At 67.6% G+C, this 10,866-nt stretch overlaps 2 protein-coding genes across 4 annotated transcripts in view; one reads left to right on the top strand and one right to left on the bottom strand.

The window, feature by feature from the left end:
• Nucleotides 1-2,775, top strand: part of CDK5 (cyclin dependent kinase 5) — a 4,483-nt gene extending 1,708 nt beyond the window's left edge. The window contains exons 4-12 of one of the 2 annotated variants that reach the window (XM_027903822.1): nucleotides 279-339; nucleotides 446-502; nucleotides 600-695; nucleotides 1,144-1,218; nucleotides 1,314-1,410; nucleotides 1,480-1,549; nucleotides 1,783-1,843; nucleotides 1,912-1,992; nucleotides 2,196-2,775. In XM_027903822.1, the coding sequence (XP_027759623.1) occupies nucleotides 279-339; nucleotides 446-502; nucleotides 600-695; nucleotides 1,144-1,218; nucleotides 1,314-1,410; nucleotides 1,480-1,549; nucleotides 1,783-1,843; nucleotides 1,912-1,992; nucleotides 2,196-2,282 (685 nt within the window). In that variant the 3' untranslated portion in view covers nucleotides 2,283-2,775. The remainder of the gene's footprint in view (nucleotides 1-278; nucleotides 340-445; nucleotides 503-599; nucleotides 696-1,143; nucleotides 1,219-1,313; nucleotides 1,411-1,479; nucleotides 1,550-1,782; nucleotides 1,844-1,911; nucleotides 1,993-2,195) is intronic. The other variant, XM_027903823.1, reaches the window with a different exon arrangement.
• Nucleotides 2,776-2,941: 166 nt separating this feature from the next.
• Nucleotides 2,942-10,718, bottom strand: ASIC3 (acid sensing ion channel subunit 3). 2 transcript variants are annotated; one of them, XM_027903821.1, is made up of 11 exons: nucleotides 9,757-10,718; nucleotides 7,435-7,585; nucleotides 7,232-7,359; nucleotides 5,814-5,964; nucleotides 5,678-5,734; nucleotides 5,242-5,395; nucleotides 4,305-4,396; nucleotides 4,139-4,218; nucleotides 3,988-4,059; nucleotides 3,839-3,885; nucleotides 3,111-3,265 (listed from the first exon to the last, which is right to left on the bottom strand). In XM_027903821.1, the coding sequence occupies exons 1-11, from the start codon at nucleotides 10,309-10,311 to the stop codon at nucleotides 3,187-3,189; spliced, it is 1,566 nt and encodes a 521-aa protein (XP_027759622.1). In that variant the 5' UTR covers nucleotides 10,312-10,718; the 3' UTR covers nucleotides 3,111-3,186. The 2 variants fall into 2 exon arrangements, with proteins under 2 accessions (XP_027759621.1, XP_027759622.1); XM_027903820.1 differs by lacking the exon at nucleotides 3,839-3,885 and having other exon boundaries at nucleotides 2,942-3,265.
• Between the last annotated feature and the right edge of the window lie 148 nt (nucleotides 10,719-10,866).

Raw genomic sequence — 10,866 nt, 5'->3', positions numbered from 1 at the left:
GGCACGGGGGCTGTGGGGTCCTGGGGGCTGTGGAATCACGGCACGGGGGCTGTGGGGTCACGGGGGCTGTGGGGTCCTGGGGGCTGTGGAATCACGGCACGGGGGCTGCTCCCTGGGGCTGGCCCAGGCCGGGGTGGGGGGGAGCTGTGGGGCGAGGTGGGAGGGGGCTGCCCCCCCCGGGTGCCTTGGACAGGGCAGGGGGAGGCTCAGGGACTGCCATGCGAGATGCCCCGGGCCGGGCTGGGCACTGGAGGGCTCAGGGATCACCCCCCCCGCAGGCTCCACGACGTCCTGCACAGCGACAAGAAGCTGACCCTGGTCTTCGAGTTCTGTGACCAGGTGAGTGAGCATCAGGGGCACGGGGGGATCCTGAGGATCCCTAGGGGTTCCCGGGGTCACCACTCCTGGCCGCCCCCAACACGGCCTCTCCTCACTCCCTCCCCAGGACCTGAAGAAATATTTTGACAGCTGCAATGGGGACCTGGACCCTGAGATCGTCAAGGTGGGTCTGGGGGTCCCAGGGAGTCCCCAGGGTCCCAGCCTGGCCCCACAGGGGGCCACAGTGTGGGGGGCTGACAAACCCCCTGTGTCCCCCACAGTCATTCATGTACCAGCTGCTGAAGGGCCTTGCCTTCTGCCACAGCCGCAACGTCCTGCACCGGGACCTGAAACCCCAGAACCTGCTCATCAACAGGGTGGGGCGTGGGGGTCCTCTGTCTGGGGGTCACACCTGGGAGCTGGGGACTGTCTGTCTGTCTGTCTGTCTGAGGGGTCACACCTGGGAGCTGGGGCTGTCTGTCTGTCTGTCTGTCTGAGGGGTCACACCTGGGAGCTGGGGTCTGTCTGTCTGTCTGTCTGTCTGTCTGGGGGTCACACCTGGGAGCTGGGGGCTGTCTGGCTATCTGGGGAGGTCACACCTGGGGGCTGTCTGTCTGTCTGTCTCTCTGGGGGGGTCACACCTGGAGCCTGTCTGACCGTGGGTGCAGCTCCATCTCTCCTGTGTTCCCGGTGATGGGAAAGGGTGATGTGACCAAAGCAGTGGCCACTGCCTGCCCTGGGGTGTGGGGGGCACCAGAACAACACCCCTTTGGGGTATAGTTGGCACAGGTGGGGCCCCCCACACTGACCCCCCTGCTCCTCCAGAATGGGGAGCTCAAGCTGGCGGATTTTGGGCTGGCCCGGGCCTTTGGCATCCCAGTGCGCTGCTACTCAGCTGAGGTGAGGGGGGCTCGGGGGGCTCCAGGGGCTCGGGGTGCTGGCTGCCCCGTGCTCTTGGTGTCTCTGTCCCTGTCTGAGGGTCCTGTCCCTGCCAGGTGGTCACTCTGTGGTACCGGCCCCCCGATGTCCTCTTCGGTGCCAAGCTCTACTCCACCTCCATCGACATGTGGTCAGCTGGGTGCATCTTTGCAGGTGTGTTGGGGGGCCCTGGGGGGCCTGGGGGGCTGCAGGAGCCCCGGGACCCACCCTTTGTCTCCCCAGAACTGGCCAACGCGGGGCGGCCCCTCTTCCCGGGGAACGACGTGGACGACCAGCTGAAGAGGATCTTCCGATATCCTTGGGAATGGGGGGAATGGGATGCTCTGGGAATGGGGAGCCCTGGAATGGACCTCCTCTGGGAATCCCCCTTGGAAATAGGGACCCCAGTTGGGAATGGGGAACCTCCTGGGAATGGGGAGCCTTGTGGGAATGGAGACCCCTGGGCATGGGGACCTGTCTCGGATGGGCAGGGGTTGAGGGGGTCGGGTGCCGGGTGTCCCCACGGTGGCCCTTGACCATCCCCACGCTGCTGGGGACCCCCACGGAGGAGCAGTGGCCGGCCATGGCCAAGCTGCCAGACTATAAGGTGAGGAGGGGGCTGGGGGGAGCTGGAGGGGTTACCGGGGGGGCTGTGGGTCACCTGTGTGTCCCCAGCCCTACCCCATGTACCCGGCCACCACCTCTCTGGTCAACGTGGTGCCCAAGCTGAACGCGACCGGCCGGGACCTGCTGCAGGTGAGACCCCACCTGTGCCCCCCTCCAACCTCTGTCCCCCCTCCCTGTCCCCCTGCCTGTGCCACGGGGGCTCTGGCTCCCCGGGGGTGGCTGCCCCCTCCCCTCACAGCCCCCCACCCATCTGAGGGGGACAGTGGAGTTGGGAGGCTGTGGGATGGGGGGTTGTCCGTGCTCTCCTCCCTCAGCCCCACCATGTCCCCCAGAACCTGCTCAAGTGCAACCCGGTGCAGCGGATCTCGGCGGAGGAGGCCCTGCAGCACCCCTACTTCACTGACTTCTGCCCACCCTAGGGCCCCCCAACCCTCCCTGGCTCCCTCCCCCTTGCAGGGTGGGCAGTCCCCAGCCTGTGCCAGCCCCCCTAAACTGCAGCCCTCCCCCCCCCCCAGTATTTATTAGGTTCTGCCCCAGCTGCAGGGGGCTGGCACAGGGCCCCTGGACCCCCTAGCCCTGGGAGGGCTGAGGGCACTCAGATTCCCCTTGGGGGCACAGGACCCCCCTGGGGGCAGGGGACCCCTCCAGGGCATGAGACCCTCCTGAGGACATGGGGCCACGAAGCTGGTAGAGGCACAGGACCCTCTGGGACCAGGCATGGGGACCCTGCGGGTGGTGGGACCCCCACTCCTCTTGCGTCTGCTTCCCCTCCCGCCGCTTCCCTTCCTGGGGGGAAATCTGGGCACAGCCCCCCTGGGGGGGGTCAGGAGAGGACCCCGTTTCTTTTCTAGGGCACTGCCGTACGTGGGTGATGTGTGTTTGGAACCCCATAAAGAGCTTCCCCCCTGCCCAGTGCCGCCTTCTCCTTCCTGGGGTGTCAAGGGACCCCCCTCTGCACATAATGGACCCCCCTCTCACCGACCCCTGCCCCTCAGCCCTCCCCTGTGACCTCCCCAGTGCTGCTCTCTGCTTCTGGAGCAGCCGTGTCCCTCTGACCCCCAGCAGCCGGAGCCGGGGCCTGGGGCACCTCTTTATTTGGGGAGGCTGCAGTGGGGGGGGTCGCATGTCCAGCGCGGGGGGGGCACAGGCAGCGCATGCAGGGTCACGGGAGCGGGGCTGGGGGAGCCCCTCGCCCCCAGCCCCCCGACACCCCCTCAGGGGGCGGGGGGGAACAGGAGGCTGCCCTGTGGCCCGGCGGTGCCCCCCCGGCCCCCCGGCCGGCGGGAGGGCGGGCTGGGCTCCGCGACGGGTCCCGGGGGGGCCCTAGAGCCGGGTGACGAGGTAGCAGGTTCGGGGCGACGCCGAGACGGGGCGTGGGGCCACGCAGGGAGGACCGGGCGCTCTGTGGGGGGGTCGGAGGGTTAGGAGGGGTGGGGGGATCGGTTTCCCCCTGCCATCTCCCTCCCCTTGTGTCCTGACCTGCTGTGGGGCTCAGCCCCTGGCCCCCACCCCATGTGCCCCCCGGGATGCCCGGGGAGCCTCCCAGCTTTGGGGGTCCACCACGCAGCCGCTGTGCAGCCCCCATCCCCAAGCAGTGCCCTCCCCTCTACCCCACCGCGTCCCGGAGGGGAGGTTGGGGGGTCCCAGCCTGGCTGGGGGGGCTCTGGGGGTGGCGGGGGACCTCGGGACAGGGTGCTGGAGACCATGATGAAGACGGGGGATGAGGCGTATGCAGGGTTTGAGGGTGTCTGCAGGGAATCAGGGATCTGCAGGGAACACAGGGGTCCACGTGGGATGGGGGGATCTGCAGGGGATGGGGGATCTGCAGAGGATGAGGGGTCTGTAGGGGGATGGGAGGAGTCTGTGTGGAATGGGGGGATCTGCAGGGAATGGGGGGCGGGGTCCGCAGGGAATGGGAGTTCTGCAGGGAATGGCCCCCCGACCCCGGGGGGCTCCGGGTGCCCCCCGCGTGTACCTGGGTGGGCGCGGGGCCACGGGGCTGCCCGGGACCGCCGGGTGCTCCTGGATGGGCACACAGAGGGACGAGAGAGCGGTGAGCCGGGGAAGGGGGATGAGATGCGACCCCCCGGCTGGGGGCTGGTGGCGGGAGGCGCGGGAAGTTACCAGGGTGCCGCTGTCGCTGCGGGGGCTTCGCTTCTTCTCCTTGTACAGGCTCAGGAGTTTGTCCCGGAACACCTGGGGGGGCGCAGGTGAAAGGCCCCGTCCCCGAGACCCCCCGGGCGGGGGAGCTGTTGGGGGTATCGGGGGGCCTCACCTCGTACAGGTAATCAAAGATCTCCAGGATGGTGAGGAGGCTGGCGCCGATGAAGAGCCCCATCTGCCCCCCGATGTCACCTGGGCGGGGGGCGGTGTCAGAGAACACACCCCTCGGAGCCCCTCCGGGCCCCCCCCGGCCCTCCCCCGGCCCCCCCGACCCTCACCCAGCAGCCCTGCCACCTCGTACGCCTTCTTCTGCTCAATCATCTCGTAGTTCAGCGCCTCAAAGAAGATGTCTAGGACCAGCACATTGTCCCTGGGGGACACGGGACGAGGGGACAGTGTCAGGCACAGGGGGCTGGGGGGCTGTACCGGGGGGGCTGGACTGTGCCATGGGATGCAGGGGAATGGGCAGAGGGGTCTGCCTGGTGCTGGGGGGCACAAGGATGTGCTGGGCGGTATTCTGGGGCCCCGTGCCATGCTGGACCATACTGGGCTGTGCCATGTAGCATCATGCCATGTGGTGCCATCTGTGCCATGCCATGTTGTGCTGTGCCATGCAGTGCCACATGCTTTCCCTTTGCTGGGGCATATTTGCACAGGGTACACTGTGCTGGGCCAGTTCATGTGCGCTGGTGACGTGTGGCCATGCCTTGTCACACCATCACACTGTGCTGTGCTGGGCCAGTTCCAGGATTCTGGTGATGCCATGTGGCTGTGCCATGCTGTGTCCCACCGTCACACTGTGCCGTGCCAGCTTGCACATGCTGGGGATGCCGTGTGGCTGTGCCATGTCACAGCAGTGCACGGATGCTGGGGAACACCGTGTGGCCATACTGTGCCTTAGCACATCGTCACATCGTGCCGGGCCAGCGCACATGTGCTGGGGATGCCAGCTCCTGTGTGCTGGGGACACCCTGCGGCCATGCTGTGTCACACGTTGCTCTGGGCTGTGCCAGTTCATGGCTCCCGGCGATGTCGTATCACACCGTGCTGGTTCATGCTGTGTGCTGTGGCACACTGTCACACCAGTTCACATGCTGGGGATGCCGTGTGGCTGTGCCACATCACACCGCCACGCTGTGCCACACGGCGTGCTGGCGGGGCAGAGGGTGACATGGTAGTGGCACCAGCGGTGGCAGGGGTGGCGGTGTCACTCACGCGATGTACTGCTCTGTCTTGTTGAACTTCTTGGCCAGGTACTTGGCCGAGGCCTTGCTGGGGATCTTCACCATGGAGAGCTCTTTGCCGTAGCGCACCATGGCACAGGGTGTGCGGCACGCACAGTACTCGCTGTCCTTCGTCACCAGGAAGTCTGGGGGGGCACGGGTGGGACAGGGAGCCCCAGGATCCCTGCCCGGGGGGGGGACACTCGGGGACAGAATCGGTGGCACGTGGGGGGAACCCGGCCCCGCGTGTCTGGGGACAGTGGTGACCCCCACCCTGGTGAGGGCACAGAGACACTGGAGACACGGCTGCAGCGATGGGGGCACAGAGGGCACAGGGACACCAGAGCCACACTCGCGGCAATAGGGGCCCAGTGAAGGGGAGGGGTCCCAGGGGTGCCCGGGGACGTCGGGGGACCGGCGGTACATACCCAGCGCGGGGTCAGCACATTCCTTGTACTGCTCTGGGGTGCAGACGTTGGCGTTGCCTGCGGGGGAGGCGGCGGTCGCAGGGGCGGGGGGGCGTCCCGGCAGCCACCGCAGCCCCCCGGCCGCCCCCCCGCTCACCCGGCATGTGCACCATGCGGCAGTTGCAGTTCTCGGCCAGGTAGCGCGTCTCGCAGTCCAGGCGGCACGCGGTCAGGCTGTAGTTGGTGAAGAAGTCGGACTCGATGGGGGTGGCCTTGCAGTCCCCCCACGGGGGGGGCAGGTACACGAGCTGCCGGCGCCCGCTAAGGAAAACACGGTGTCCCGGGGTTCCCACTGTCACCGCTGGGGTAGTCCCTGCTGCCGTCCCTGGCCACGCTGCCACCTCCCAGCCCACCACAGGAAGAGCTTATCCTGCACAGCCAGTGCTGGGAGGTCCTACTGCCCCAGAGTCCCCCCTCCTGCCCCGTCCCGTCCTTTCTGGTCTTGGGGATGGGTGTTGCACGCAGTGTCACCTCTACCACGTGCCACAGCGAGGGTGGCACCTGGCAATTGGGAGCACACGGGAGCCAGACGTGCCAGGTAGGGGGTCAGCACAGACCCCCATGTTCCCCTCGGTGTTCACTGTGCAGCCAGTGAGTGCTGGGGGGTCCTGGTCCTGCACCCCTGGTGTCCCCATCCCACCCTGTCCCTCCCAGCCAGGCGCAGGACAGGTGTCGCAGGCAGTGTCACCTGCACCGGGTGCCACAGTGGAAGGGAAGGAGCCAGCGAGGGCTGGCACGTGGCACCTGGGAGCACACAGGAGCCAGCCATGCAGGGATTGGGCCTGGTGAGGGACCCAGCACCCCCACCCGTGGGTGCCAGGGCCACGCTCCTGCTGCCGCCGTGCTCCTGCCGCCTGTGCCACGCGCGCCAGCACACGTGGTGACACCCACCCAAGGCACCTAAATTTAGGTGTCTGGCTGCGGGGGCCGGGTGCTGCCACCCCCCTGGCGGCTGTTCCACGGGAGCCAGGGGGTCGCTGCTGGAGCTGGAGCCTGTGGAGAAGCCTCATGGTCCCCATGTGGGGCTGCCCCACACCGTGTGCTGCTCCTGGCCAGCGTGGTGGCACCGTACCCACGGCACAGCTCAGCACGGGATGTCCCTGCAGGGACGGCTGTGGCACCCACAGCATAGCTTGGCATGGGATGTCCCTGCAGGGATGGCTGTGGCACCCACAGCATAGCTTGGCATGGGATGTCCCTGCAGGGATGGCTGTGGCACCCACAGCATAGCTTGGCATGGGATGTCCCTGCAGGGACGGCTGTGGCACCCACGGCAGGGTTCAGGATGTCCCTGCAGGGATGGCTGTGGCACCCACAGCATAGCTTGGCACGGGATGTCCCTGCAGGGACGGCTGTGGCACCCACAGCAGGGTTCAGGATGTCCCTATGGCTCGGGGTGTCCCAGTGTGTCCACACCAGGCTGTCTCAAGCCCTTTGGGGGCCCATCCCAAGCCCTCTAGGGGTCCATCCTGTGATCCCTCAGGGGTCACAGCCCCGGGCGCCGTGTCCGGATACCCGCTGCTGCTGGCAGGAGACGAAGGTCTGGAAGCCGGGGGCGACACCAAAGCCCAGTTGGTCAATGAAGGGCGGCTCCTCCTGGCTGTGGATCTGCACCTTCACCCCCACCTCGAAGGACGTCTCGTCTGCAGGGCAGGGGCTGGGGGTCAGGTGCCGCACAGAGGTGCTCCCCTGTGTCCCCAGACGGGCAGGGGTCTCACCTGTGTCCCCCCAGACAGGCAGATATTCCTCCTGCTGCACGTTGAGCATGAGCTCGAGGCCGTTTCCGGAGCCCCCCTGCAGCGTGGTCAGGACCTCGCGCCCCGGCCCCCCCGGGTTGAACGTGTAGCACTTCCCCAGGCGAGTGAAGATCTGCGGGACACACGGGACAGGGGGACAGGGCCCTGGGTGACACTGTGGGGACCCTGTGAGGACAGGGCAGGATCCCAGTGCCCCCCAGGACACAGTGCAGGATCCCAGTGCCTCGGGGCAGGATCCCAGAGCCTGCCAGGGCCAACAGCAAGGCTAGAACGGTGACGGTGCCCGCCCTGCCCTGCCTGTGTCTGGGCTGCCAGGACTCTGCAGGGATATTGGGTTTCAGTGAGGCTCCAGGGGACACGTGGGGACACTTGAGCAGGGAGGGTACAAGCCAGGATGGTGATGGGGACTGGGACTCCTTAGTCACAGTGGCAGAGGCCACTGTGTCCCCTCAGAACCCGAGAACCTGTCCTGGACCAGCCACCCCAGTGACCCTGGGGACCTGCACCCCCAGCCAGGGACCTGAAGGGTGACCTTGAGCCTTCATGGACTGGCATCTGCAGCCAGGGCTCCTGGAGTCACCCAGAGGTCCCAGGACTGGCCCCATGGGGTCACCTCCCCCCCGCTGTATGTGCCCCCCCCGCAGTGTCCCATGGGGGGAGGGGGCGTTGCTGTGGAAACAAGCTGCTCCCAAAGTGGGGACCTGTCACCATGGCAACACGGTGCCCAAGGAGGAAAGGGGGGGGCGGGTGTCATGGCAACCACTGCCCGGCATGGGGATGCCTGGGGGGGGTATGGATGGGGACAGGGATTGGGAGATGGCCCTGGCACTGCCAGCCCTCCTGATTCCACACTCAGGTCACCCAGGGACCCCCAGCCCTGCACCCTGGGGCCTGCTGTTCCCACTCTCTGCTGTTCCATCCCTGGACCCATGTCTCTGCACCGCCATCCTGCCCCATCCCACCGGCCCTGGAGGAGGCAAGAAGGGGGAACAGCCCACCCCAATGGCTCTTGGGGTTTGCCACGTGCCCAGGGACCTCAGGGACCCTGAGTATGGGGTGGGACAAGGCTCAGGGATGCAGCGCCAGAGCTCAGTGCCACAGCCCAGGGCAGAGGATCCCAATCCAGGACTAAGCCCTCCAGCCACACGTCCTGGCCCTCAAGTCCAGGGGCCAGCGCCACTGCCTGGTCCTGCTGCAGGGACACCAGTAGAGAGGCTCTGGCCAAGGGTGTGAGGGCACAGGGGCCACAGGGAGGGCATGGAGCTGCTGAAGGGCAGCTCATCCCTGAGCTCCAGAGAATTAACTGGTGCTCTAAGAGCATTAAGGTGACAGTAATTGCTGGGAACAGAGATGGGCACTAGGCACAGCAGGCATGGGCTGCCCAGCATGCTGCTGCAGCCTGAGGGATGTGCCCGTCCTGCCCGTGCCACCATCGCTGCCTGTCACCCATGTGCTGTGATCCCAGCTAGTACCACTGTCCCTGCCCTGCTCTGGGGGCAGTGGTGGGGCCAGTGCTCGCACAGGGACCCCCACCTGTGCCAGGTGTGAAGGAGCTGCCCCTGGAAGCCTCTGTGCCAACAGCCAGGGCAGCAGCTGCTGCTGGCAGTGCCCAGGTGGTACCTGGAGCTGGAACAGGGGAGTGGAGCTGGGGCTGTACCTGTGAGTACCCTATAAAGGTGAGCACCCCACAACTGTGAGCAGCCCATACTCATGAGTATCCTGTGCCCACTGCCACCCCATCCCCGTGCCTGCATGCCAGCAGAGCTCCCCACCCTGCACAGAGCCACCAGCACAGCCCCGCTCCAGCTGGGCACCGTTCCCAGCCGCCTGGCACCCCTGTGGCGTGCGGGGCAGGGACACCCCTGGCTGGCAGCCGCTGTGTCCAGAGGGGCGGGCAGAGACTGATGGTGCTGTGGGTGGTGGGATGCACCAGTCGGCCAGAGAAGGGGCTCACCCACAGGTGCCTGACCTTGGCAGGACACCCAGGTCCCTCTGCAGTGCCCAGGAAGGTGGGCAGGGGCTGATGGTGCTGTAGGTGGTGAGATGCAGAAGCGGGATGGAAGAAGGGGCTCAGCTGCCAATGCCCAACCCAGGTAGGACACCCACGCCCCTCTATAGCCCCAGGGCCACACAGCGGGTCCCCTCCCCGTCCTCGATGTGCCCACGTGCAGCAGGATGGGAGGAAGAGCTCACCTAAGGGTGGCTGACCCTGGCAGGACACCCGTGTCCCTCCACAGCCCCGGGGGCACGTGGGGGTCCCTGCCCCACCCTCTGGGCACTCACCACGGTGAAGTTGCGGGCGGTGCAGCCGGTGCCACGGAAGGTGCACTGCAGCAGCATCTCGGCCAGGTCGTGGCCGGTGCGGTTGTAGAACTCAGCCATGCTGAAGGGCTTCGCCTTGAAGTTCTTGAAGTTGGCCTTGTCCCTCAGGGCAGCCAGGACGTGGGGCTCGGCCAGCTGCGGGTTGCTGATCTCGTAGCGCTCGTTGAGCAGCGCCAGCAGCTCGCCCACGTGGTACATGTCGTTGCGGGTGATTTTGGAGAAGCGGAACTCGTTGAGGTTGCAGATGGTGATGGCCGGGAAGGTGAGGTTGCGGGCAGCCACCTCGTCCAGCTTGGTGACGTGGGGGTAGGTGAGGAAGTAGGCGACGCGCTCGGCACACACGAGCAGCAGCAGCCCCAGTGAGCCCAGGAAGAAGCCGCCCCAGAGCACGCGGCGCAGGGACACGGCCCCGTAGGCGAAGACGTGGCTGATGCCGTGCAGAGAGGAGCTGTGGGCGAAGGCCCGCAGGCTCGAGAGCCCCTCGCCCTCCCCGCTGCCCTCCGAGCCCCCCCTCATCCTGCCGCCACCGGGGCCCCGCCGTGCCCGGCACTCTCAGCCCATCGCCGCGCCGTGCTCAGGGCGCTGCCGGCGGGGAGGGCACGGAGGAGGAGGGTGGGCAGGGCAGAGGAAGGCAGGGGATGGCAGGACGGGACCGGCCGCTCCGCTCCCCCGTGTTGCCGGTGCCGGTGCTGCCCAGCCGGTGCCGCGGGGCCGCTGGCGGCGCAGCCCCGGTCCCGGTCGCAGCTCCAGCCCAGGTCCTGGTTCCAGCTCCGGTCTCGGATCCGGTCCTGGTTCCAGCGCCAGTCCCGATCCTGATCCCGGTCCCGGATCCGGTCCCAGCCCCGGACACAGCAGGGACTCCGCCGCGGCGCAGCCCCGATCTCAGCCCCAGCCCCGGTCCCGGTTCCAGCCCCAGCCCCGGTCCCGGTTCCAGCCCCAACCCCGGTCCCGGTTCCAGCCCCAGCTCCAGCCCCAGCCCCAGCCCCGGCCCCAGTCTCGGTTCCGGTCCCGGTTCCAGCCCCGGTCCCGGTCCCGGCTCCGCTCCCGCCGCGGCGCAGCCGCCGCCGCCGG

Source organism: Empidonax traillii, unplaced genomic scaffold (genome assembly GCF_003031625.1).
Source record: "Empidonax traillii isolate 1590-97213 ecotype Southwest subspecies unplaced genomic scaffold, ASM303162v1 scaffold993:size324958, whole genome shotgun sequence".
Classification (NCBI taxonomy): domain Eukaryota; kingdom Metazoa; phylum Chordata; class Aves; order Passeriformes; family Tyrannidae; genus Empidonax; species Empidonax traillii.
The sequence above is the reverse complement of the archived record's forward strand: the minus strand, read 5'-3'. Positions and strand labels throughout refer to the sequence as shown.

Bases quoted from the DNA above. Each gene is read 5' to 3' on its own strand.
- ASIC3 (XM_027903820.1), bottom strand. From the start codon at position 10,311: ATGAGGGGGGGCTCGGAGGGCAGCGGGGAGGGCGAGGGGCTCTCGAGC. The intron at 5,735-5,813 runs GTGAGCGGGGGG...CCTCCCCCGCAG, and splicing joins CCGCATGGTGCACATGCCGG to GCAACGCCAACGTCTGCACC. The intron at 4,397-5,241 runs GTGAGTGACACC...CGTGTCCCCCAG, and splicing joins AAGACAGAGCAGTACATCGC to GGACAATGTGCTGGTCCTAG.